Consider the following 27,734-nt stretch of genomic DNA (forward strand, 5'->3'; position numbering starts at 1 on the left):
GAGGAATATCAAAACACCTCCGTATTGCTTCTCTGAAACACTAAAGTGTTATGTATCAAGTTTGTCATTGCAGGAGCTAATGAAATCTATGTGACTACACATTAGTGACTACACCTAGAACAATGGAGAAAAAAACACCCATGCTAGAAATATTTGGTCCATCTGTTAGCATGCTTCAGTGCTACAAATAGAAACTTTAAGACTGGTTATATCTCCCTGGGATGCTAAGTGAAAATCTATTAGAAAAACAAATATAGAGCCATTGTATGTTTTGTATAAAACAACTGCTAAATAGGCAGTGGAGATGGAGGGTGATTCTTGCTTTAGAAAGGGTTTTTTCTTTAAGAGACTTTATAGCTCTCAACTCTGGACGTATAGGAAAACAGGGTCATCATGTAAGGGTAGCTCCTCACTGCTCTGTAATCCATAGTTGTCCAAGGGTTAGTATCACTTGTCTCCAATAATCCATATGGAGGGGCTGCAAATGAGAATGGAGGTAGAATCTACCCTCTACTATTCTGTATACTACCTCTCTACCTTTTATTGTAATGGGGGGAAAATTTATTTTTATTTTATATATGTATTTATTTTATTATATTATTTATATATATATAAATTATTTTATATATGTGTGAAATATTTTATATTTATATATATAAATTATTTTATATATATGTGAAATATTTTATATATTTATATATATATATATAAAATAGGGGACAGGGGACGCTGCAAGGGGAGAAATCTTCAACTCTGACCTGTAAGTGATTCTCCAAATATCTAAAATCAAATATGCCTTGAATGTAAGGCATAGTATCCTCCTGAAAACCTCCATCTACATAAGAAATTTATATTCTTCCTATTAGCCTAACTTTTACCTTATTTCTTAAGGACTGGTTAGCTCTGTCCTTATCAATCCTCTGTGCTGAAAGTTACATACCAAGTTCTCCTCCATTGATTTAACAGTGAATGGCACCGAAACCCTATAATTTTTCCCTGATTCTTGGATTTTTCTTTTGGCTATAAAGATAGTGGAGTTAAATGTAGGGAGGTAAAGATTTGGGTTAACAACAGGATATCACATTTCACCCTTCACACATTAAAGATTAAAGTTCAGTTGAACACACAGTCATCTTCCAATATATTTACAGTTGTTTATGCTTAATGTTTATTCCTTTAGTTTAGCCTTGTGCTAGTTACTATGGAGGATATAAAATACATTTTATTTAATATGTCTCAATTCTCACCAGCGTCCTAAGAGATAGATATTACTATCTCTGTTTTACAGAAACGTTAAATAGCTTATCCAAGGTTATAAAGCCTTTTAGTGACAGAACTAGAATCTGAACATAGGACCGTTTGCTTTTTGGTTCAGAAATGAAAAGGCAGCCCTGTGAATGCACAGGCCAGTCGCCTGGGTAACTGAATCACACAGTGATCTCGTCATGTAAGCTGTGCTGAAATCATTCTTCTGTCCTCACCATGGCCCCCCATTGGTCTTTATAATCACACATGAACCCACATTGAAGTTGATTATGATTACTGTCCTCTTTAGTTACAGAGAGAAAACATAATTGTGTTCATTCACACCTGAAATCACATTTCACTGACTAAGGCTTCCTTCTCTTCACTATTCTCTCCCAAAATGCCAATCAAAAAATGTCAAGATTAATGGTTGCTAATTTTAATTATGTTAAGAATTCAGAGTTTATATTGTACAGATAAACATTTTTCTTTATTGGTTGAACTTTTTACCCAAACTTGCCCAGAAATGAAAACCAAGTTGCCAAACGTGTCAGTATGGTAATGGAACTAGATTTCAGAAGACCTTGGGCTTTTGTTTTCTCTTTTACATCCCAACCATATGAGCTGGGATCTGTTCTTCAGTCTGGCTGCGTCTCACCATATTAGGAGGAAGAGTTACTCCTTTGCCTATAGTATAGGTGTTTGTGAGAATTTATGTAAGTATTAAAAGTATTTTGAAAACCATAAGGTAGTGTACAAATGTAAGATATTACTACTTATTCTTTCATTCTGCAAATTACATAAGAGGACTTACGTGGAAAAAAACATGGCTTCAGTGTTCAGCACAGTCTAGTGGGAAGACTGAAATGCAAATATATGCATAGGCTCTATAGTGGACATGTGTACCAGGTACAACAAAAACCCAAGGGAAAGTATCCGTGACTCTTTGTGGGGGACCAGGGAAGTCTTCACAGAGGCTATAGTGTGAACTGAGGCTTGAAGAATGAGAAATAATATGCCTGATTAACTAAACAGAGAAGAGAATTTCAGGCAGAAGGAAAGCATGTTTGAAACTCTAAAATAATTTAAAATGTCTGGAATTAGAAGTACAAGGTAAGGAGGTAAAAGACAAATAGACAAGGAACAAATTATGAAGAGCCTTTGAATACCATGCTAAGGTGTTTAGATTATGTATAGGAGGAAACATAAAGCCACTGAAGAATTTTCAGCAGAATTTTTGTCAGGGTTCCGCAGTGTAGCTGATTGGCACGGGCCGGGGAAGGGGCTGCGGAGAGGATGACGCCCTTGCAGGTGTCCCGGAGAGAAAGTGCAAAGGGGGGAGGAAAACAACTGCTCGGTTTCATGCCTGAGTGGCAATATTAAAAAAAAATAAAGAAGTCTTAAGGGAATTTGGTTTGGAGGGAAAGCTTCAAGTTCAAACAGTGTCATTTGACAGGTCATTTGGAAGTAGAGGGATTCAGCAGGCAGTTAGAGAAGCAAAAGGAAATCTCAGTGCTGGAGATGTCAGGGTGGGAGCCAGTTCACATCGAGGTGAGAGTTGAAGCCAGGGGACTAGATGAGAGTTACCTGCAAGAGAAAAATAAATGGGGAAGGAAGCAAAGAAGTTGCATCACAGAAGGAAATGGGAGAAAAGTACCAGAGTAGTGTCACAGATGTCAAGAGAAGAGACAGTTTCAAGGTAAGTAGATCAATAAGACCTAATGCTGGGGGGAGAAAATAAAAAGAAACATTATCAAAGGCTAAAAGAAAATCAATTAAGAGGCATCTGGTTATCTTAAAGAATGGCAAGACTACAATTCAAAAGAGAGTGAGTTCAGGAGTAAGACGATGATAAGAAAAATAGAAATAATATAGACAAATGTAGTGTAACATGAGGACCATAGGTTAGCCAGTGGCACCATTTTTTGTCATTTTTTAATCATATTTTTTTCCATTACCATTTATCCCCCTTATACCCCCTTCCACATATTTTTATCAGAACAGTAAGGTACAGATGGAAATGCCAGCATATAATATAAATTTATTTTACCCTTTGTGTCCTGAACACCATAAGCTTTGAGTTTGGCGAACAGATCATTCATTCTTTTATGAGTAATATAATTTGCTTGTATCCAAAAAGAAATGAACTGCTGTCTCTCCTTCACCTTTTTCTTGGCTTGTATTGCTTCTTGTTTCTCCTGAGTGCCTGATCAGCAACAACAAGACAAGCACTATTATCTGTAGCTAGTTGAAGTGTGTACTAGAGAAATGCAAATGTCTTACCAGGATTTCTTAGTTATGGTAGTAAAATGAAAGCACTAGGGCAAAATCAATTTTATGTCTAACTGAAAATTCATTTCCTTGTCAGACATGAATTTTTTTCCTTAACTCTGACAGCATGAGTTCTCATTAACAACCTGAAGCATAAGTAGTGGATCAGAGGCCTGCATTCAGGAGTTCTAGTCACTATGCACAGCCATGGAGGAGTTACTTAAAGTAACAGTTTTTATACCAGGGAGGCTACAGTAATTTCAGTGTTAATAACTGGATAGGATTTTGAGAACTTGAAATAAGGCATTTTATAATAATACCTTCTAACTTACCTATGCTCTATTAAAATAGCCTACCAACTAAATAGAGCTTTAAAAGGATAAATAAAAGTTCAGTAGCAATTTCCAGATTTTGTAAGTATGAGACAACCCTGGGCTGATGCCCTCAGATGATACCCTCACGTTCCATGAAGGGTACACTTGTCTGAGACATTCTCTCAATTAAATAACTTCCTTTCCATTATGGTTAATCTTATCCCATCAGATAACCACTAGAATTTGGAAATTCTATGAAGCTCAAGATTCTGTGTAGCAGAATTTTTTTTTAATCTTACTGGAATGAAATCTCCCTGAGATGATTCCTGTAAGATGGGAGCTCTCCCATCCCCTGTTCTCCAGTCTTTACTGAAAATTAAAAAAAAATTTTTTTTTAATTTAAAAAGAAATAAAAATGTGTTTGCTTTTCAGACTTCAGTGTGAGGTATCAAATGTTGAGCCTGGCAGAGTAGCCAGTGTTCAGTGTGAGAGAAAGTCACCTAGTAGACATTTGTGCCTCCTTTCAGAGAAGTGTCACCAACAAAAATTCACTTGCTATTTTTTCCTTCTGTTGGATTAACTCATTAGATTTGAAACTGAGATCTTAGATTCAGTTCCCTTTTCCATGACACTTCAAATGAAAGAAATAGAAGAGTTACGTTACCAGTGGCATAAGGAACTCCGCCAACCACTGACCTGGTGGGGACTAGAGTGGAGACAGGCCTAAGTGTCCACAGTTCTGCCAGGTAGAGCCAGTGTGTAAGAAGTCGCATCCCAAAGGTGATCCAGTGTCCATTCTTTAATGCCCAGCCTTCTTTTGCTTCCAAAAAAAATGTATAGAGAATTTTTATATGCGATATGCTTTAGGCATTCTGGAGAATATATAAAACTCAGAATTTCTGTCCTAAGTGTAAACAGAAACACACACACACAACCCTAGATATATACACGTGTACATATACATACACATATACCCATACATACATTCACACTTAAAGGAGTATTTCATCAGGATGCTTTGAGCTGGAAGAAAAAGAAAATTCCAACTCAAAAGGATTAAATAATAAATGTATTACTTCATATAACAAGAATTCCAAAATTAGGCTAGCTTCTAATGACGTGCAGTCAGGACTCAGACTCTGTTTTTCTGCAGTTCTCTTAGCTTAATGCTTCCTTTGGCTTTGCCTTAGGCCAGCTGCCACATGATTACTAGAGGGCCAGGGTAGTTCAGAACATCATGGGCCAATAAGACAATATGCAGAGGCAGAGATGGGGTTTTTCTCTATCGTAACAAATTAGGGATCTGTTAAGGAGATAAGGAGGAACGGATGCCATTAGGAAACCTACGGTTTAGTAAAGGAAAGCATATTAGTAGTGCAGTAGATACTGTACGAGAGATATATACCGTCTCTTAGTTCTGAAGAGAAAGTACTCCTTTTTCTTTACTGGTGGGACAGGGTAGCTACTGATGAGAGAAGACTTAACTGAGGGAAGAGGTGGTTAATCCAGTTTGGGACATACTGAGTTTGAGGTACTCTGGGACCTCCAGGTGGAGAAGTCTCATAAACAGTTGGATGTAAGTTGATCTAAGGCTGAGAAGTCTGACTAGAGAAGAAGATACAGGGTTCAGATAGTGGTGAAGATTCTGAGGATGGATGACCTAATCCAGAAGACAGATGAGATCCTGAGGAAAACTGACATTTAAAGCATGGGTGAAGTAAGAGTTGTTGACAGAAACAGAAAATAAAAATGAAAATCTTGTCATCTGTGTGTGGGATGGGTGTAAGCTAACTAGAAATGACATTTTGTGATATTCACACGTGTGATTTTGGGTAAAGGGCTGGTAAAAGCTAGGAACCTTTCAGTAGCCACTCTTTGCCCAGTAGCAGGTGTCCTTCCCTAAGAAACTGGTTGAATGAGACAGAGTTTTGTTGGAGGTATGGCTAGACCTGAACAGTCTCCCTCCAAAGCAGAACTGGGGCATTAACGTTTCTAAAAGGAGTCTCTTTTTCTTTGCAGGAGTGGTCACACATTACTTGCCTTCTGGTTTTCCCGCCAAGAGGGAAAACTAAACCGGCAGCAGACTATTGAACTGGGACATCACATCCTCAAAGCACACATTTTTAAGGTAATTAGAGAGCTTAAAGGCTTTTTTCTTTCCTTCTACAGCAGGCTCTGGTTAACACTGTGTTTGTGAATCTACTGTTGTTTCAGTGTAGTCCTTTCTGAAATTATTTTGTTGCAAAGTTGGTCCATCTCCTAAAAACGTATGACCTGTTCCTCCCTAGGCCTTTAGAAAGAAAACCACATTTGTCATCTCCCAGTTTAGCAGATGGCTAGGCTTTCCAGGAAATGCACATGCATCATCATTTAGGTGAGAAGAATGCACATGTGTATTCAATGTATGGCCTACAGTCTCCTGAGTCATGTTGTAGCAGTTACTTGCAGGTTTTCACAATGTCTAAAAAAGTCACTGAGAGCAGTTACACTTCAATTTTCTTACAATTCTTTCAGTGAAGATTTTAATATTCCTAGTGCTGCGATTTTCAAACTGTCTGGAACCCACAATAACCTTCCTTTGTGTGTCTTAACTCTCCCATTCTCTCTTATAATCTCAGTTTTTCTCCCAGTAGTTTCAAAACTTCTAAGTACTCTATAGCATCAGCTTCCCTCTCTCAACATTCCCAAGGCTGGAATGGAGGACCCAGAGGAGGGTGCGTCATTCACTGTTTGTGCACATATGCATTTGTTTTACTCTGCTCTTACTGAGGCATTGTTTTAGGTACTAGTGCTGCAAAAACAAGGAAGATACAACCCCTAATCTCAAGGAATTTATAATGTTGATAGCAGTGTGGGGTAAAAACACAAAGGTCGAGGAAGAAATGTTCTCCCAATTTTTCTAGCCCACAGTTGCTAGAACTCTGCTACTTCCAGTCCCTACAATCTCTTCAGCTCCTTTTCCTGACTCAGAACTGAGAGATACAAGTATCTTAAACAGTTCTCTGGGCTGGATCTCTCGAAGGAGATACTGTTAAAGATAAAATATTTCTCTCCAGAGAGAAGGATGACAGTACAAGCAACTCCAAGAGCCTGGCAAATTCTTCCCAGCATATAAGCACAGAGCCAGAGAAGGCTGTTCATCAGATAGACATGAACCCACAGTGACAGGTCCTTTATTTGAATCATAATTGTCTTATCTAACAAATCATTGTACTAAAAAATGATCTTACCCAGTGACCTTACTCAGTGGGAGCAGAGTGGGACTAAAATAACACACAATGTGGCTCATTCCAGTTTCAAATGGACCAAAAAGTATCTGCTACTTCAACAAATTCTGAGATCATTTCCTCCAGTTAAGTAGGAAACTTAACTTTTAAGCATCACCACTTTAAATGCTTAAGCTTTTAGTATTACCATCTGCCTAGGATTAGATGCAAGGAAATTTATCCTCTCTTTTCTGTACCATAAAATAAATACCACATTAACAGATAAATGATAACAAAAGTTTTGTTTGACCCACTGTGATTTTATCCAATACATGGAGACCTACATTTTAACCATACACCCCTGTCATTGACACAGTTTTATCTTACGCTGCTATAGACAACATGATTGCCTGAGATAAGATTGGCTCCCTGTGAGATTCAGGCCATAAATACTCGGTGGACAGCCTAGGCACTGATGTGACTGCGAGCTGGGGAATACAGACGCAGGCTGCGGTTGTCCTAATGCTGCGCCTTCAGGGTCTTTTAAATGCGGAGTGCCCCCTTTTGATAGGCTTTAGCGTCTCCCAGACTGCTAGAATTCTCAGTGCCCATCAGCTGGAGATTATGAAAAGGCAAAAATAGACTCTGTGCTTATAACCAGTACCATTTAGACCTTCTAATCATCAGTGACATGTAGTCCAATTTGTTTCTTTCCAATTAATTTTAAATTTCCGTTATTTTATCTTTCTTTGTGAAAAATTACAAATAATGCCATTAATCACTCTAAAAATATGAGGGTGGGGGTCCATAATTCTGGAGATTTGGCTGGCTCTGGAGCCCGTTTCATTCTTTTTGCCTCTAACAGGTAAAAAGAGGTATTTATTGAAGTGTTATTTATATATGATAAAATTCGCCCATTTTAAGCCAATGACTTTTAGTATATTTAGAGTTATATAACTGTTATCACTATTAGTGCCTTTACATCATCCTAAAATTAAACTTTGTGCCCACTTGAAGTCACTCCACATGCTTCCCCCCAGCTTCTGGCAACCACTGATCTACTTTTCTCTCTATAGATTTGACTTCTCTGGACATTTCATATAAATGGAGTCATACAATATGTGGTCGCCTGTGTCTGGCTTTCTTCACTTTAGCGTGATGTTTTCAGGGCTCATCCGTGTTGAAGCATATATCAATACTTGATACCTTTATACTGCCAAATAATCTGTTTTGTTTATCCATTCACTAGTTGGACATTTGGGTTGTTTCTGCTTTTGGCTATTATAAATAATGCTGCAATAAATATTAGTATACAGATTTTTCCCTTTTTAAATTTTTCAAAATAAAATTAAGACATTTTAAAATGAACAACTCAGTGACACTTAGTACATTTACAGGGTTAGAGTTAGGTTTTTGTGTGGATGTATCTTCAGTTCTCCTGGATATATACCTAGAAGTGAAATTGCTGGACATATAGTAACTATGTTTAACATTTTGAAGAATTGCAAAACTGTTTTCCAAAGTATCTGTGCCATTTCACAATCCCACCAGCAATGTATGAGGGTTCCAGGTTTTACAACCTTTGCTAATACTTGTTAGATGTTGTCTACCTTTTCTTAATATTAAAAAAATCATATGAACTGTCTACAAAATATAATTCAGCCATTTTAGTTGGTATGAAGCAGTTTATCATTGTAGTTTTAATTTGTATTTTCTTAATGACCATTGATGTTGAACATTTCTAATTCTTTTATAATCCTCTCGTTGCCATTTAGGTTTTTTTTTAATCTAAGAAAGGAAAGCAAGGTGTTTGTGAATTGTGGCCAGAGATATTTCAATCTAGTTTTTGATGCAAGGTGTTTCTCTGGTTTGGATCTATTCCCTGGAAGGATTTTGGAGTGCTCTTACAATTAGCCCCCTAAATGCTGCTCTCTAAAATGTTCCTTTGCTTGGTCAGTCTTATAGCATTTCTTGCCAGAACTATTGGCCAGGAGGAAAAAGTGCTGTAAGTAAACACCTAGAAGATAGAAAGAAGATCCTTTAACATCAGCCAGAAGGCATGTATTCAAATACAGACTCTGCCATTTACCTTAAGCAGTCTGTTTTCTCATCTGTAAAATGGTAACAATATCTGTCAGGATTGTTATAAGGATCATACATATAAGATATAAAAGGTACATCATAAAATGCAAAGTACTAGATATATATCTAATACAAGGTTTTATTATTCAAATTATTAATAAAATTCTCTTTCCTGACAATAAAAATAACAAGCATAAATTTTAGATGGTAATATTACCGTTTCACTTCAGAGATTACGTAGCATCCTCAATAGCAGTGATTAGTAAATACAGCTTTGCAGTCTGTAGAGTCTCTATTGGAACCACTTAATTCTGTCATTGTAGCTCAAAAGCAGCCAGAGACAGTACAGAAATGAATGGGTGGGTGTGGTTGTATTCTTGTAAAACATGATTTATAATAACTGATGGAAAGCTGGATTTGGCCTTGGGCCATAGTTTGCCAACCGCTTCTCTATAATAAAAGGCACCATTCCATTTGTTTACCAGGATCCTTTTATTATATCGAAACATGGCCATGATAAGAACCTTGAATATCTACAAATGGGTTATTGATGATATATTTGTAAATAATTTGCATTAAAGAAACTCATTGAATAACCCCCAAGGTTAGTTTTTGCCTTGATCTTAAGATACCTGAACCATTAGCTAAGATCCCTAAGATGAGATTGCTCTTGCTTCTTCCTGCTTTCTCTCTCTTCATGAAGTAAAAAATACTGAGCAAGCTTCCTACTGCCTGATAGTGTTATAAATTTAGATTCTAACAAATATTTAAGAAAGGGTCTCTGTTACTATTCATCTCTGTGCATACAATCATTCACCACTTAAGTACCTACATATATGATATTTATAATTAATTGTACATTAAATTATTTACTCCATGGATATAAGCAAATATGTTTAATTATTAATATTACATAAAATAGAACTGAAACTCAAACATAAATTACTTACTACTTGCCTGAGCAATAGTTATAAATACTAAAAAGACTTTTTTTAGTTATCTGAACCTAAAGTTCTCTTTAAGAATCCATCAACTTAGAATTTTAATTATCTGGGAATCTTTGCTGCATCCTGCCTGGTAATGGGATCTGCCTTTCACCTTTGTTAAGTTGGGTTCAACCAAACTGAAATTCTTTCCTCCCATACCTCATAGAAGCAAAGAGTCAACCCCACCAAGCAGAAGAAATCAGTAGACTAGCAAGTTCATAGTACAAGTAGAGCTACTACTCCAAATCCTAGACTCTAGCTCTGTATTTCAGACGTATTTCCTAGGTATTTACTCCAACCTCACTGGGACTCTCAGCGCTGCTTTGTGGTCCATTTACTGGGCCATTTAGTTGAAGTTCATTTACCAAGGACTATTCTTACTCAGATCCTTTTCCCGTTTTGTTTCCCTCTAGCTCTTAACCAAGTTAACTAATTAAACAAACAGCCTGACTGAAAAAAATCACTGAAAAAAATAAAGCCATCGAGTGTGACTTCCTTTAACTACTCTTCTCTCACCAATAAATCAGTCTATATCATCATCAATTCTTATCTTTTTTTTTCACATCTCAGGAAGATATATCCCTATTCTTCTTTTTTTTAATTTATTATGAAATATTTCAAACACATAAGAAAGCACAGATAACTAAATAATCAAATACTATCTATTTTTAACAGGCATTAAGATTTTTCCATGTTTGCCTGAAATCTATTTTTAAGAAACAAAAATGTAACAAGTGCAATAGAAGCTTCCTGTATATCCTCTTACTCCATTTCTGTCCCTTCTCAGAAATAATACCTACCTTGAGTTAACGTGTTGTTCTCCTCCATAATTTACACTTTTCCAAGGTAGATATGTATTCATAAACAATATACAGAATTATTTCATTATTTTTAAACTTGGCATAAATAGTATAACACTTTTTTTATAACTATGTATATTTGAGATTTATCAAGAAATCTAGATCAATGGTTTTCAACTTTGGCTACACAGTAGTCCCCCCATATCCATGGGGGATATATTCCAAGACCCCTAGTGGATGCCTGAAACCACAGACAGTGCCAAACCCTTCAACTCTACTGGAAATGTGGCAGCAGCTTCTTTATCAGCAGATGTAGCCTTTCTAGTAATTTTTATATTTTTCAGTCCAGATCTATTTCTGAATCTGTGTAACCATCCCTTACTTGCAGTAAATGGCCAGGTGTCACATGTCACTTGTCCCTTGCTGACGTCTTTCTGGTGCAACATGTTGCCAAGCCGTCTGTTTTTTGTTCAATGTCTTCCATCCACAAATTTAATGCCTTTTCTATCTTAACTAAGCACTTATCACACACGATGGCCATAACTTTTGCAATGGAAGGTACAACTGTAAAACTAACACTGTTTCTTTTTCCTTCTTCACAATTGCACAGAAAAAAGGATTTGTCCTTACTGTAGATCTTAGCAACTTCAACATTTTTTTTTAAGTCGAGAACTCACACCTTTTCACTTGAAGGAAGCACTTTGTGGCTTCTCTGTGGCATAATCAAATTGCCAGCCAACATCACTACACCAGTGCTTTGACGCCATTATTAAGTAAGATGAGGGTTGCTTGAACCCAAGCACTGCAGCACTGCCGCAGGCAGTCTGATAATGATGACAGCCACTAAAGTGACTGATGGGCAGGTGTAGTGTATACAGCATGGATACACTAGGCGAAGGGATGATATACATCCCAGCAGGATAGAGCCAGACAGTGCAAGGTTTCATCATACTACTCAGAATGACGCACAACTTAAACTTATGAATTGTTTATTTCTGGACTTTTCCATTTAATGTTTCAGACTGCAGTTGATTACGAATAATTGAAATCACAGAAGATAAAGCTGCGAATACGGGGGAACTACTCTACGTTAGATTTTCCTGGGGAACTTTAAACACAAACATATTTCTGAGCCTTACTCCCAAGATCATTATTCATTGTCCCGGAGTATAACCCAGGCTTTTATTTTTAATTAATGTTTTATTTTATTAGAGCAATTTTAGGATTATAGAAAATACAGATTGTTCCCATATACTCACTCCCCCCACCACATTTTCCCCTATTATTAACATCTGGCACTGGTGTGGAACATTTGTTACAGTTGATGAACCTACACTGATACATTATTAACTGAAGTCCATAGTATACGTTAGGGTTCACTGTGTCATATAGTTCTTTGAATTTTGCCAAACACATACTATCATGAATCTACCATTGCAGTGTCATATAGAATAGTTTCACCACCTCAAAAATGCCAAAGGTATCAAAAGTACCCCTAGGTTACTCCATAGAATTGGCAGGCACACCCAGAGGGGAAGCAGCTCTAAACAACTCCTCAGCTTTATTCTATCCTAGATCTTGGCCCACAATTTTCCTCAAACTTGTAGTCCTCCAGTGTCTTCAACAAGGATTATTTTTAAATTTTGTACTGCTTTTTTTTTTGTCCTTAGCAGGGATGTTTGTACAGATTACCTAGATCCACCATTACCAGAGTGGAAATCCACCCAAGTTTCCTTGAGCAAAAATTACAACCCAACATTCTGAGAATATCCAGCTTTTCTCTAAACATCTTAGATTTTCTCATTTAATGTTTCTTTGGTACCCTAAATGCCCTGACTGGTGTGGCTCAGTTGGTTGGGCATCAGTCTGCAAAGCAAAAGGTGGCCTGTTAGGGCACTTGCCTAAGTTGCAGGCTTGGTCCCTGGATGGGGCATGTATGAGAGGCAGCCAATCGATGTTTTTCTCACGTCAATGGTCCTCTCTCACATCAATGTTTCTTTCTCTTTCTCCCCTCTCTCTAAAATAAATAAGTAATTAATTAATTTTGAAAATTAAATGTCTTTGGTTCCCTACGTAACTGAAATGATCCTGGGTATCACACAGGAAAAAAGATAACTTACATTCAAGAAAACTACATCTAGACTTACGCACTGAGAAGAGTGAGCTGCTACATCTTTCAAAGAAGCTAAATGCAACATTGCCGATTTGAACATAAGTAGAATAATCTTCATTTCATGAACAAAGCAAGCAATAGTAGCTCAAGTTTTTAAAAAGAGTACCTTCCCAAATCCACTTACTAGGTCTCAAACTTCATTATTAATATCTTCCTGCCTTCGGGATTTCCTGCCTTAACTCACTCACCTGACCCAGCTATTAGTGGAATGGTAAGATGACTGAGAGAGTCTTGCCCTAACAACAGAAAATTTTTAAAAAATTATTCTAACTTCCTTTTGGAGAAGCCCATGTGAAAGGGGCAAACCTTAGTATATGTCATGGGACATAGACCAGTCATACTAAAGAAAATTTGTTGCTGATGGCACTCAAGCCTGTGTTGTTGTTTTCCTGAGGATGAACAGACCGGATCATTGTACTGTGTAATAGTCAAGGTGAGGAAGGTTAGCTAACGTAACAAACCTGCAAAATCCCAATGGCTTAAGGAAGGTTAATTTCTCACTTACTTTGCAGTTCAGTACAAATCGTTGGGCAGGCTTCTTCCACTTGGCAGCAAAATCTCCAAGGGCCTCAGAATCCTCATTCAAGAAGAACAATAGAAAGTGTAGAAAACCCATAGATTTGGGGCCAAGCCTGGAAATAATATATTATTTTTGCCAATATTTCATTAGCCTGAATTCAGTCATATGCCCCACATAGTTTTAAAGGAGGTTGGGAAATACAGGTTTTCCAAATGCCCAGGAAGGAAATGAGATGGAGATCAATGATCACGTTGTATTATCTGTGTCACGATGTGTATTTTACTAACTTGAATTTAAGAGATTGATTCAAAAAGGATAATAGAAAAGGTGTGGGGAGGAAATTATATCCAGATATAGCAGAAGAGAGGGGTATTATGTAGATTTGTTGCCAGAGGCTAAGATAGAATTTAGCTTAGTGTCTTCCAACAGTCCCAGCCTTTGTCCCCATCAGTGGTTTTTCTGGGCACAGACATTGTTAGAGTGAGACTCCATTTATTAGCACCACAAATCTAGAGGTCACTAACGTACTGCCGGTGGTACTTCCTAGCTGGCCTCATGATTTTTCTCAATATTTCTTTTCCAGGGTTTGAGTAAAAAAGTTGGCGTATCATCCTCCATCCTCCAGGGCCTCTGGGTCTCCTACAGCACAGAAGGGCTCTCCATGGCACTGGCATCTTTACGAAATCTCTATACTCCAAATGTAAAAGTAAGTGTGTATAAATTACATTAGATTAAAGAATTAACTGTGAAAAAATTGGGAGGACATTTAAGTGGTGAATTACTCTTTGGCTTGCCTTACACTGTCTTCTATTAGCCTTCTATTGATAATTTATTTTAAATTGTTATATTTTATCTTGTGAATTGAAGACCAAGCCTATTGACCTTCTGCCTCTGTAAGCTGACTCTGATTTATAAGATCTGGTCCCACTGCTTCTAGGGAGTAAGCCAGTCTCCAGTAGCCTTTGTTTTGGTAGGACTTTTGCTGACCCACAGTTCCCTCAGTATAGACTATGTTCAGCACTACATCACGGGTGGCATTTGCTTTAGTTACTGAGCAGTATAGGTAAAGAGACATTTTACATTTTCCAAAGGCAAGGTACTGAAAAAGGAACAAATAACAATTACAAAAACAGGTAGTTATTAAATGATACTAGGCATTGCTGCGGGGTCCCAAGTGACTAATAAAAGATGACTAAAAGGATGTACTGATATTTGAGTATTCTATTTATTTACTTATTTCTAGGTCAGCAGACTGCTGATTTTGGGAGGTGCCAACATTAATTACCGGACAGAGGTTTTAAATAATGCCCCAATCCTATGTGTCCAGTCTCACCTTGGTTACACAGAAATGGTGGCCCTGCTGTTAGAGTTTGGGGCCAATGTGGATGCCTCTTCTGAAAGTGGCCTGACGCCTCTGGGCTACGCCGCGGCTGCAGGCTACCTGAGCATCGTTGTGCTGCTGTGCAAGAAACGGGCCAAGGTAACAGCTGCTGGATTGCTGCTTTTCCTTTCTTCCCTTTATCTTTCTTCCTGCGGGTAGTCTTCCTTATCTCCTCTGTTACCTCATGAATCTAGGTGGAGCACATCAAACCTTATTAGGGAGCAGATCAAAGGGAGCACAGGCTCTGCAGGCATCCCAGTGTTCGCATGCCAGGTCCACACTGCATCTGGACATAGTCGTAAAACCTTTGAAGGGCACTGAGGAAACCTCATTATCAGCAGCCACAAAAAGTCCCAACGTAACAACCAGGAAATTCTCTACTGAGCTCAGAGTGAGGAAAGGGAAGTGGAGGAGCAGGGAGACTGCAATGGGAAGTCTAAACTGAATGGTGCCTGCAGGCTCAGCCTTTCATGTGTAGAGAAGATAAGTTAGCCATGGAGATAAGAGCAGAGACCAGACTCCCTCATCCTAGCCTTGAAAATTGCTGCCCGAGACAGGTATGGAGAAGGTCATTCTCCCTGTGTATTCTCAAACTAACGAGAGGCACTCAGAAGGGTTTCTGTTACTATATGTGTATTTTAATTCTCTGAAAACCTTTCTAAAAATTGTGTTTGTTTTCTAGTATCCCAAGAGCCACTGGTATAAAAGAATTTAATTTTAAAATATCGGTGAAAAGTGCTGGTCTCAAAAATGGAGGCCTCTGGGGAAATTGTAACCTTGTGGTATTTTGTTCAGTCCTGAAAACAAACTGAGGATTTTGGTGGTTTTGCAATAAAATATAAGTAATACATGTGACCTCATTCTGAGTATCCAGTGTTTTCACCAGGGAAGAGAGTGGGACTCCTGAAACCCCTTTGGGAACTGAGACCTGGGCTCTCAGTGAAACCCAAGAGCATTAGATGTTTACAGTGACACAGTTACGGTCCATCTCTAAAGTCCTAGTCACTGATATGAACACCTCAAGAAACAGAATAACTGGGCCTTACTACTATTGCTGTGAATTCATATATTTAATCTCAACTGGGTCTTTGCTTCTGCTCAGCTATCATTTTATTAATCTCCGATTTTCCCCAGAGCAGATATGTAAATCATTTGCACACATCTCAACACCCTATCACACTTACTTTCCCCTCCTGCATTACTAAGGTTGAGTGCATCTCAAGGTCCCTCTATCTCAAAAGTCTGAATCCTTACCCATACTCACTTTTACTTCTATTTTAGAGAGGGAAGTGTTTACTTTCCTTTCCAGAGCAACTGCCTCCACCTATATTTCTTTTTTTTACCTCAGTAAGTTGCTCATTTTCTCACATTTTATTTCATTCTTTTTTCTAAATTTATGCTGCCTTTTCCCCCAGTTTCTGCAAACCTATGAATCTCTCCTCTAACCCAAAAGAGAAATTTTCCTTTCTCCTGCTAACCAGAAGCCACCATCCTGTCTCTTACCTTCCATATCCAGCACACCTGTCCCAAGCATCACCTGTACTTGCTACCTCTGTTTACTTAATACTCCTTAACCGTATGTCATCTGGCTCTTGAAAGAAAGAGTCAAGTCATTAAAATCATACACTGTGGAGTCAGGCACAACTCTGTCAAAGCCTGCGTTCACGCTTCTTTTCTGCGAGGGCTTGGACATGTCATTTAACCCCTCTCAATCTCACTTGTCTCATCTAGAAAAAGGATTACTAGGGTCAGCTAGAGAATTAAAACAAGCAAGCCTTTTAAAAAGAGATGAAATCTCTTTGATCTCATTTGGTGCCTAATAAAATAATAGTCTTTAAAAAAAAGAACACACTCAACTTCTTAGCATTCAAATGGAGCTACCATCTCAAAAGTCACTAGCAACTGCCAGTCACCAAATAAAATAACTCTTTCTCATTTCTCACCCTGCAGGCAGTATTGACTGCCCTTCTCAGAACGCGTCACATTGTCCTAGTTCCCTCCCGCCTCTCTGGTTGCTCTTCTTCCTTCCTTTTCCTAATGTAACTGTTCTCTGAGACTCTGTCCCCTGGCCCGCTCCATCTTCATACTCTCTCCCATGGTTTCTGCATTGAGAAGATAATGAAGGCTACTAGCCAGTTATTTTGTAGAAAGTTCTTCAATTTAATTTTGTCTGATCTTTCTCATCATTAGGTTGAGTTTATATTTTTGTCAATTATACCACAGAAATAATGCCGTGCCCTTATTAATGCAATACTTAGAGGTACAAGGGGCATTAACTTCTGTCGCTTGGTTAAAGTAGTGTCTTCCAGGTTTCTCAAATGTGAACATACTTTTTTTCCTTTTTAATTAAAAATTATCTTTTAAGGAGATGCTTTGAGACTAGACAGATACCTTGTTTCTTATGTTTTTGTCCACTAGTTTTAGGATCCACCAGTGATCCTTACTGCAATAATTATTGTTATGGTGTTTGCCTACAGTGATTTCCTATTTCCTTCATTCCTTCCACATTTATTAATTGGAATTCTATTGTAAGAAGAGGTGTTACTTCTCCCCCATGTATTTATTTATTCAGTTATTTATTCCTAGCATGATGGGTTCCTGGATATTGATTTTATACTGTGTCCTGTAACCCATTAATATTTTTACTTATTTTGTTGCTCAAATTGGTGCAGATTTGACCATTGGGGAAGATCCTTCAAGTTGGTTTCTGTGTCCCTTCAAATACTTCCACCCACTATTTTATGAGCACATTCATATTTTTTCGCATCACAAGATGCTCCAAACTTATCTTTCACTATTACTGCCCCATCCTTGGAATCAACCATTTCTCCAAGAAATCATAGCTCCTTTTATTCATCCCCTTACTTTTTTAATATACAGTTCTGAGCATGAAAATTCTCAGTGACTCTCCATTGCCTGTTGATTAAAATTCAGACTGTTTAATCTAGCATTCACAAATATCCGTGCTCTGGTCCCAAAAGACCCTCTTGACTTTGTAGTTTGAAGTTCCCCTTTATGTATCCCAACCTTACAAAAACTAGAATTAATCATTTGCTAGCGTAGTAAATTGAGATAAACCTTAGTTCATTTGGGCAGCTATAACAAAATACCATAGACCGAGTGGCTTATAAACAACATTTATTTCTCTCAGTTCTGGAGGCTAAGTCCTAAGATCATGGCTCCAACAGATCTGATTTCTGGTGAGAGCTTCCTGGTTCACAGCCTTCTCACTGTGTCCTCACATGGTGCAAGCAAACAGGCAAGCTCTCTGAGGCTTCTGTATAAGGGCGCTAATCCCATTCGTGAAAGCTCTGCCCTCATGACTTAATCACTTCCCAAAGGCCCTATTTCCTAATGCCATCACCTTGCAGGTTAAAATTCCAACACAATTTGGGAGGGGACACAAACATTCAGACCATAGCACCTTTCCCTCTGAATTCGTTCCTGATTCTAGCTGGGAATTCTCTGAAATTTTATTGCACATTTACTTTCCTTATGGCATTTATTATATACTCCCTTGTCCGAAATGCTTTTGTCAAATTGGTCACATCTCTCCTACCTTGTTTGAAAACCCTTGAGCATAGAATCTGTATTTTACTATCTTATTTACCTTTTTATCCTGTGTGATACCTTGAACATAGTAGGGTTAGAAAATGTTTGTTAAAGAGATGACTGAGTGGACCTAAACTTGGGAAAAATCAGATAGAAAACCTGTTTCAAGTGTTCTAACTACCACTGGAAGATAACCTGCCTACCTGTCAGAAAAGGTTCCTCATCAACTGAGACTTATGACTAGGGACCTTTTTGTAGATTGATCTTAATCAGGCTCTTCTTTCAGCCTAAACTTGTAACCAACCCTGCAATTGTAAAAAAACTGCTTTTGAAATTTAGCCTAGCATTAAGCTCCAAGTACCTCTAGCCATTTTGGCTACATCTTTGAGATTCTGCCCTCACGTTGGAAGAAAGATGTGGCCTTTGCCAGAGCTTGGTGGTCAAATGTATGATTCATGATATAAGATATTTTGCTTCTTTGGAAGACCAAAAAAATTTTGAGCTTCAAAATGTTTTTCTTTCCTTTTATGATTTCAAAGAAAAAAAATTTTTTTGTACCAAGAGAGCTACAAGTCTTTCAAATTTCGGTCAGAAAAGAACTATTTAAGGACAAAGGAGAATGTACCTCAAGGAAAATAAAGCTGGAGCTGGGAGTTTTGTTTTTTGGTTCTTTTGATGTGAAAACAAAAGCCTGACCTTATGAGGTTCTCCCCAGAAGGGCATCAACGAGAGTTAGTATAGATCAGTGGTGATTTAGCCAGAGTAAGAAAATATCCTCTAAATTTCCTCTGATTGGTTCAGGGCATGGAAAAGACTGACTCGTGCTAGTCCAGACCTGTGCAGTGGGCCGATGTGACTGAATTGGGAGTACAGCCACAAGTCTTCATCCACACAGGCTTCTCTGTCCCCTTCCCGTAGGTGGATCACTTGGATAAGAATGGGCAGTGTGCTTTGGTCCATGCTGCACTCCGAGGTCATCTGGAGGTGGTCAAGTTTTTGATTCAGTGTGACTGGACAATGGCAGGCCAGCAGCAAGGGGTGTTTAAGAAGAGCCATGCCATCCAGCAGGCCCTCATTGCTGCAGCCAGCATGGGCTACACGGAGGTAAGAAAGCAGGTGATAAGGTTGGTTTTGTGTCTTTTTCATTCTGTGTATTGAAGGGCCTAGGAGACCAGGAGAAAAGGGTTGCATTATTACAAAATGGCCACCCTAATTAATCAGTAGCTTTTTGGTCATTGTTCAGAGAAATAAAAGATGAGACTCCATGAAGTATTTCAATTCTCAAATGCAAAGGTACCTAGAATTATGAGCACAGAACATGAGAGTTGGAAAGGACCTTGAAATTTATCTAATCCAGTTTTTCCCCATCCTTCCACCCCTATTTAGCAGACACTGACACTAGGCTCAGAGGGATTATTTATTTAGCTGTGTCCCCATGCAGTGTAGCATGGAAACAGCACAACACTTAGAATCTCAGAAGGACCAGGTTTGAGTCCCAACTCTGCTATTCATTAGCGCTAGACGTTGGGCAATTTACTTAATCTCTTAGAATCTCAGTTTCCCATCAGTAAAGTGAGTCTAATCAATCCGTTTTTACAAGGCCGATATGAAAGGTACTTGGTAAATTGTTAAACACTGTACAAATGGTATTTTTGCTAACTTATTTATTAGTGATAGTAATAATATAGTGGCGAAATACATGGAATAGGAAATGTTAACAACCAACTCTGGGGAGGGGTATGTAGTGGAGCAGGAGGGAGAGAGAGAGAGAACTTACATACGGTCCTGCACCACATAATGACATTTCAGTCAACAACAGACCACACATATGAGCGTGGTCCTACAAGATAATAGCAGAGCTGAAAATTCCTATCACCTTGTGATGTCATAGCCATTGTAATATCATAGTGCAACTATTACTCATGTGTTTACAAACTTACTGCACTGTCAGTTGTAAAAAGTATAGCAAGTACAATTATGTGCAGTACATAATACTTGATAGTGATAATAAACATGTTACTGGCTTATGTATTTAGCATACTATATTTTTATCGTTACTTTAGAGTGTACTCTTTCTACTTGTAAAAAAGTTTGCTGTAAAACAGTTACCTGTTGCTCCAGCAGGAGCTTCATACATCCTATGTTAATTGCGCCACCACTTCTTTGATTCAACCAATGGATCAAGAACATCATTTTCAGTTGTACTTGATTTAATCTCATGTTGTTTTGTTCATTAAGGCCCCTAAATTCACTGCTAATGTTGCCTGGTATAGGGCACATCAAGTGATTGACCTGGAAACAAAATTAAAAGGGATTAAGGACTACGAAGGTAGAAAATCAGTGCTGCCTGTGGCTCCCCAGTCAGGGATGTCCTATTCTGCAATAGTTGCAGTCCTTAAGAACAAGAACAAAGTGATGGAAGCTGTTAAGGGTCTGCTTCATTGAAGGCAACAAGATTTAAAACACTTAAGAAGGGCTTTGATCAGACATGGAGAAATTTCTAATGACCTGGATTGAGGACCAGACACATAACTGTATCCCTCGCGGCACCATGATAATCATGGCCAACGCAAAATGTTTGTTTGCAGTGTTGAAAGAAAAAATGGGACCCAACTATAATGTTGAATTTCCTGGGTAGTTTAAATGAGTCAAGAATTGTTATTCAGTACATACTGTGAAAGTAAGTGGTAAGTCTGTGAGTGCTAATGTGAAGACAGCTGAGGAATTTTGGGAAGTCTAGATAAGCTGATTGTGGAAGAAAATTACTTGCCAGATTTTCAATATGGATGAAACCTCCCTACTTTGGAGAGGGATGCCTGAAAAGACTTTCATACCTAAGGAGGCCAAGTCAGTGCCAGGTTTTAAGGCTTTTAAGGACAGGATAATAGGCTTGCTTGGGGGCAGTGTTGCAGGCCACAGATTGAAACCTTTGTGATCTGGCCCAGTGAGAACCCCAGGGCTTTCAAGCATATCAATAAACACACGCTGCCAGTGCACTGCAGGAGCAGTAAGAAGTCATGGATGACCCAGCTCCTCTTCCAAGATGGCCACTGAATTGCTGCCCGTGCAATGGAGAAGTACTCCTCAGAGCATAATATACCTTTCAAGGTTTTTCTTATTGTAGATAATGCTGCTGGACATCCTCTTTTTATTGGTGATCTTCATCCCAATATCAAAGTGGTGTTTCTCCTTCCAAATGCCACCTCTCTCATTCAGCCAATGGATCAAGGAGTTATAGCAGCTTTTAAGGCCTGCTACCTAAAGAGGACCTTTGCCCAGCATATTGCTTCAGGAGAGGAAGACACTGAGGCACTTTGGAAGGATAACAGCATCTATGACTGCATTAAGACCTTTATTTTGGCTTGGGGTGATATCATCAAGGAGTATATGAGTATATGCATCAAGGAGCATCTGGAAGAAGACACTCAAGAGATTTGTCCCTGACTTCATAAGATTTGCAAAGGATGAGAGGGTTGCAAAAATCAACAGGGATGTGGTTGAGATGGCCAGTACTTTAACCTGGGTGTGGGTGAGGATGACATGGAGCAGCTCCTACAGGTGATTCCTAAGGAACTGACTAATGAGAAGGTGCTGGAACTGGAACTGGAACACATAGCTAAAGAAGAGGCAAGAGAAAAGGAAATTGCAGAAGAAAAGGAGTCACAGCGAAGGTTTAGCAAAAACTTTTGCAGACCTCAACAAACTCCTTAAAGAGTTTGAAAATTTGGACCCCAAAACCAAAAAGTTACCATTAATAGTGCATTATCTGCTTTGAAGCCAATCTATGATGGAAAAAAGTAACAAACCAATCAGACCACCAGAGACATATCTCTGAAAAGAATGACAGATCCTCAAGAAGAACCTCAGGCAGTGTCCTTCAGGGGATATTCCAGAAGAAGGCATTATTATCAAAGGAGGTGACAGTTCCATGCAGGGTATTGCCCCCGAAGACCTTCCCGTAGGGCAAGAAGTAGAGGTGGAAGACAGTGGCATTGGTGACCCTGACCCTGTGTAGGCCTAGGCTAATGTGTGTGTTTGTGTCTTAGTTTTTAACAAAAAAAGTTTTAGAAATAGAAAAAAGATTATAGAATAAGGACCAAAGGAAATGTTTTGATAGAGTTACACAATGTTGGAAATACAAGAGTCAAAAAGTTATTTTAAAATTATAAAGTAAAAATGTTATAGGAAGCTAAGGCTAATTTTTTATTGGAGAATTTTTTCATTTAGTATAGCGTAAGTGTACAGTGTTTATAAAGTCTACAGTAGTGATGTCTTAGGCCTCCACATTTACTCTACCACTTACTGACTCACCCAGAGCAACTTTCAGTCCTGCAAACTCCATTACGGTAAGTGCCCTATACAAGTGTACTATTTTTTATCTTTTATATAGTATTTTCACTGTACCTTTTCTGTGTTTAGATCTGTTTAGCTACACAAGTACCTAACATTGTATTGCAGTTGCTTTTAGTATTCAGTACAATAATGTGCAGGTTTGTCACCTAGGCACAACAGGCTATGCCGTATAGCCTAGGTGTCTAGTAGGCTACACTGTCCAGGGTAGGTTTGTGTTAAGTGCACCCTGTGATGTTCAGGCAAAGACAAAATCGCCTAATACCATGTTTCTCAGAACACATCCCCATCAGTAACTAATGCGTGACTGTACTTAAATTAATTTTAAATTTTACTGATATAAAGAACACGTAGCACACAGTTTACAAGTAATAATGAAATAAACAATACTATTAATCAAATGCTTATGTTGATGTTTGCTAAATTTGTATCATAGCTAACCTATGGTTGCAACTCAACTATGATTTGATAAATGGAGTTTGTATCCCAGTTTACTAACTCTTTTTCCAATAATTCTGTCACTAAATCAGATATGTGATCCACTGTTAAAGTACCTCCCACCCTCATGCAAATTATATTTATTAAACTGGACATCCTTTCAGCTTTAGCACTAAGTCAAATCCTGACTTGCAATGTTTGCTAGTTTCTGGCGTGTAAATACTCCCACCATGACCAATGTCAAGCTACAGTGTGACATCATTGAACGCAGAGTTGTGAAGAGATGCCCAGCAGCGCACCATTATGCAATGTTTTCATCACCTAGACGTAAAAGAAACAATCTCGAGCATAGATAATTATAAAATGTAGTTTATCAGGAAATTACGAGATTTTATTTAACTTTTGTGTTAAATATAATTTAATTTTTCATAAACATCATTGTTAAACATCAGGCTTGCAAAGTTCCTGAGAATTTAATGATCAGTTTTCATAGACCAGTACAAGTCAGGTTACCACTTCATGAGTTGCTTCAGTGACACAGCTACCCTGTCAGCTGACCTCATATGTCACCAAGGGAATATTAAGTAAAATTGGAATTTGTAACATTTCTTAGAGCCTTTTTCTTGTAACTCTCTCTGCAGTCAAATTCCTGGAAACAGAGCTGTCACTTTCCTTTATCATTAGCAGCCACTCTCCTTTTACTATCCCCCAAACAGTCCTTGTACTTAAAAAAGACAATTGCTCTGCTCTGAAGAAATACAGGCCTTAAGTTTTGTCTGTGTTTATTATTTTTTTGTTTATTGATTTTTTTTCTGTTTATTGGTATTTTTTGGGAGAGGATGAGAGGTTGCTTCTTTAACTTCAATATGAAGAATGTGTAATTTGTAAAAATCACGTTATATAAGTGAATTATGTTCATGAGGAACATGTGAACTGTACCTGTAGAAGCAAATGCTCAGCATGGCAGCTTTGGGTTTCTTTGCTAGAACAGGCCATTCTGTTCCTTTTGTGTGTAAGAGATTTCATAACACTTGCATCATCCTAGTAGCTTCCAAACCTCACATGCTAATATCACTAGGATAGTTTTCCACCCAAAGTTTGAGCTGACACAACTTCTTGTTTCAGATTGTCTCCTACCTACTTGATCTTCCAGAAAAAGATGAAGAGGAAGTGGAGCGAGCACAGATCAACAGCTTTGACAGTCTCTGGGGAGAGACAGGTACTTGTCATGGACACACTCTCTCCTCTCGTGTGTGTTGTGTTTGTGTGGAGATACTCTCTGCATCTCCCATCCCGATTTTTTCTCTGGAAGACCCTAGAAACCTCTTGGGTGCCTTTTGTATTTGAGACCAATTCAGCCAAAGTGGAAAGTCAAGCAATTTTCCTCTTTCAATCCTCTTTCCCTTTGGATTCTCCATACCAGTAGCACCGGCATCTTCTTTCAGACAACTTTTCCCCACTCTTGTTTTCCCATATTTTTAAAAAACTGAAAGTTTCCTTACAATGTGCCAAACCAGAGCAGAAAATAGTTGTGGCCTTTCTTTTTTTTTTTTATGTGATCCTTGTAGTAGTGAGGAATAAATACTTCTTCCATCAGAATCATTCTCTTCACCTATAGTTATAAACTAAGTTACATTTTTATCTACTCCTCTGGCTTCACCAAGTGTTACCATGGCAGAGTGGTATTTGACACAATTAAACGGACACAATATGAATAAAATTGCCATCTGGGTACAAATTGAAGGGGCCACCCTGTAAAGTGCAGCACCATCCATGCCATCTCTCGGTCCGTAGCAAAGAGATTTCTGTATTGCTTGGTGCTTACCACACAAACAGAAGCCTCTTCCTTGTCAGCTTTGCAGGAAATGATTATTGCCTTTCCTCCAAGTCTAAACTGGAACATCTGGAAAAACATTAGGAGCCTTCTATGTGTTTTTATGAAACCAGGGCAATGAAAACTGTAGAGTCACTGCAGATACATGTCATATTTGCCAGGAGAAGGAGACCAATATTGAAATCGCCAATTAAGGGAGAATATCTACCAGACAAGAAGGCTATGTGTTTTGCTTAGAGTCAAAGTGTTATTAAAAATAAAAGATACTTGAATTCATTTAAAATTTGTAATTACGTATTGAATTGTGATATTGACAGCCATGGCAAAAATATTATATAGGTTTCATGGTTTAACATCATATAAAATGGTCCAAAGCCCAGGAATTTGCTCCTCAAACAGTCCCTCCCTCTGCAAGGGCCTAAGGGAGCAGATGCCAGGCAGCTGCAACTTAAGAGCCTGTGACAGAGTAAAGGAAAATGTGCAGCTGGAAACAGCTGCTGTCTCTGGGATCCCACCCTGAGGGAAGCCAGAGGACAGTCTGGGAGAAAGACTGGCCAGGACATCAGCAATTCTGGAGTAAGCATGTTGTGACCTAGAGCTACAAATGGGACGTGTTGGTTTACTGCTCATACCAGCAGAGCCTTCCTCAGCACAGAATTGCCATACCTCTCAACAGACTCCTTTTATCAGGCTATACACATGTCACCACTGGGGAGGGCAAAAAAGGTCATGGTCCAATGATGGTAATGGATAGAAATTACAAGGCTGACAGTCTTACTGATGAATATCAAATACATTCTAGTGCTATACTTAAATGAATTACTAAAAAATCTTTAAGAAGGGTATAAACTAAGTAGAAGACTTATTTTTATCACTATGAATTGTTTATGAGGATAAAATTTTATCCTCTCAAGACTTTTAAAACATTTCATACTTTAAAGTATGCAATAAAGTTTGTTACATTGTCTTATACATGTATCATATCTCAAGATTGTAAAAAATCAAAGCTTCCTGTCAATTTACTTATAATCAGAATTGTGTTTAATTTGATATTTATATGAAATCATTTCAACATTATAAACATAAAATGCTATTTAAATATTGGATAGGATGAAATGCATTTGTAACATAATTTATAGACCTATAAAAAGTTACTTGACCTCAGAAAAATTTGGGAGAAATAATGTCTTTGCTATATAAAAATGTTCCAGCGGTTCACCACTAGTACAGAATAGACTGAGTTGCTTTTCTGTCTGTAGCAATGGATTTACTAACCATGCAGTTCCCTTTTTAACTTACAGCACATAATCATTTAAAATTTATAACGACCCATTGAATTGTGATGTTTCCTCCAAAGGCAAAATCTTATATGTGTTTCCCTTGTATAGGAGATGATGTGACCTCCAGCCAGCTGGTTGGTGTCTCATATCTGCAACCCTGGTGTAGACAACATAATTTTCACCTAAGGAAAATACAATGGTCATGATGTCTCTGACAATCTGTACCACTTATTATATTGAATCTAAGACACCACTAACTATGAGAAACTATATAATTATTATATTATGCACCACTGCAAAACAAACAAAAAAACCTCTGCCTGTTAAACTGACACAATTCTTTATTTATCATGTCTATTGTAAGATGCATTCCCATTTCAGAGATGTTTAAAAGTGAAGGGGTAAAAGTGCATCTTAGAATCAATGAACTTTATCTTAGCATATAGTGAAATATTAGACGTAGTTTTTATATGCCAGGTTTTCTAAAAGCAGGTCACTAAAATATGCAGGTTGCCTGGATCCCTCTTTTGCAGACTCTTTATCCTTCTAGATACCGTCTTCCTACCTTCAGCTTTCACTTTCTAGCTGACCCCTTCCCATCCCACAGGGTTTTCACAGACTTTTATGGACCATCACAAAAGAAAAGCGATTAAGATGGCAAAACTGTTCACCACTCTCTCCTCTACTTTGTCTTATGGGCACAGACTAGGACCAGCATTAAAAGCTTCTAGCAACTCTGGAGGGGATTCCCGATTGCCCAAAAGAAGCAAGTTCACAAAATAAACAAGATACCCTTAATTCACACCCTCATCATCTCTTGCCTAAATTATTGCAACTACGTCCTAACTGATCTTCTTGTGTGTAGCCTCACCCTTTTGTGATTTATCTCCCAGGCTTCAGCCAAAGTGATCTTTTTGAGCCACAATCTGTTTGTGTCCCTCTCTTGCTTACCCCGCCATTCAGTGACCAACTGTAATATTAATTAAGTTATTTAATGTAGCATAAAAAGACTAGTCATGCTCTCTAGCCTCATCTATTGCCTATCTGCTTCAGTTACTCCAATAATAATAAACATACAATTTCCCACCGTATTGCCTTTATACATGCTCTCTCCGTGCCTAACATGCCTCCTCCTTGCCCTTGAATGCCTAGAAGTCTCCTGTTTCCCTTTCAGCATCTAGTTCAGGTTGTCATCTCTTCCTGGAAACCTTCTCAGGCACCTCTTTCTCTGTGCCACCGTCATACAACCAACTTCCATGGACTGACTTCTGTTGTACATATCACACTGTATAATAATGTATT

General features: G+C 38.3%; 1 protein-coding gene across 1 annotated transcript in view; it reads left to right on the forward strand.

Moving 5' to 3' along the window:
* The window catches only part of TANC2 (tetratricopeptide repeat, ankyrin repeat and coiled-coil containing 2), a 288,620-nt gene that overhangs the window by 242,602 nt on the left and 18,284 nt on the right, over positions 1–27,734 (forward strand). The window contains exons 15-19 of the mRNA XM_054574907.1: positions 5,850–5,958; positions 14,181–14,303; positions 14,841–15,077; positions 19,449–19,634; positions 24,444–24,537. Of these exons, the coding sequence (XP_054430882.1) occupies positions 5,850–5,958; positions 14,181–14,303; positions 14,841–15,077; positions 19,449–19,634; positions 24,444–24,537 (749 nt within the window). The remainder of the gene's footprint in view (positions 1–5,849; positions 5,959–14,180; positions 14,304–14,840; positions 15,078–19,448; positions 19,635–24,443; positions 24,538–27,734) is intronic.

Source organism: Pteronotus mesoamericanus, unplaced genomic scaffold (genome assembly GCF_021234165.1).
Source record: "Pteronotus mesoamericanus isolate MK-2021 breed Mesoamerican mustached bat unplaced genomic scaffold, CSHL_Meso_final contig_269, whole genome shotgun sequence".
Lineage (NCBI taxonomy): Eukaryota > Metazoa > Chordata > Mammalia > Chiroptera > Mormoopidae > Pteronotus > Pteronotus mesoamericanus.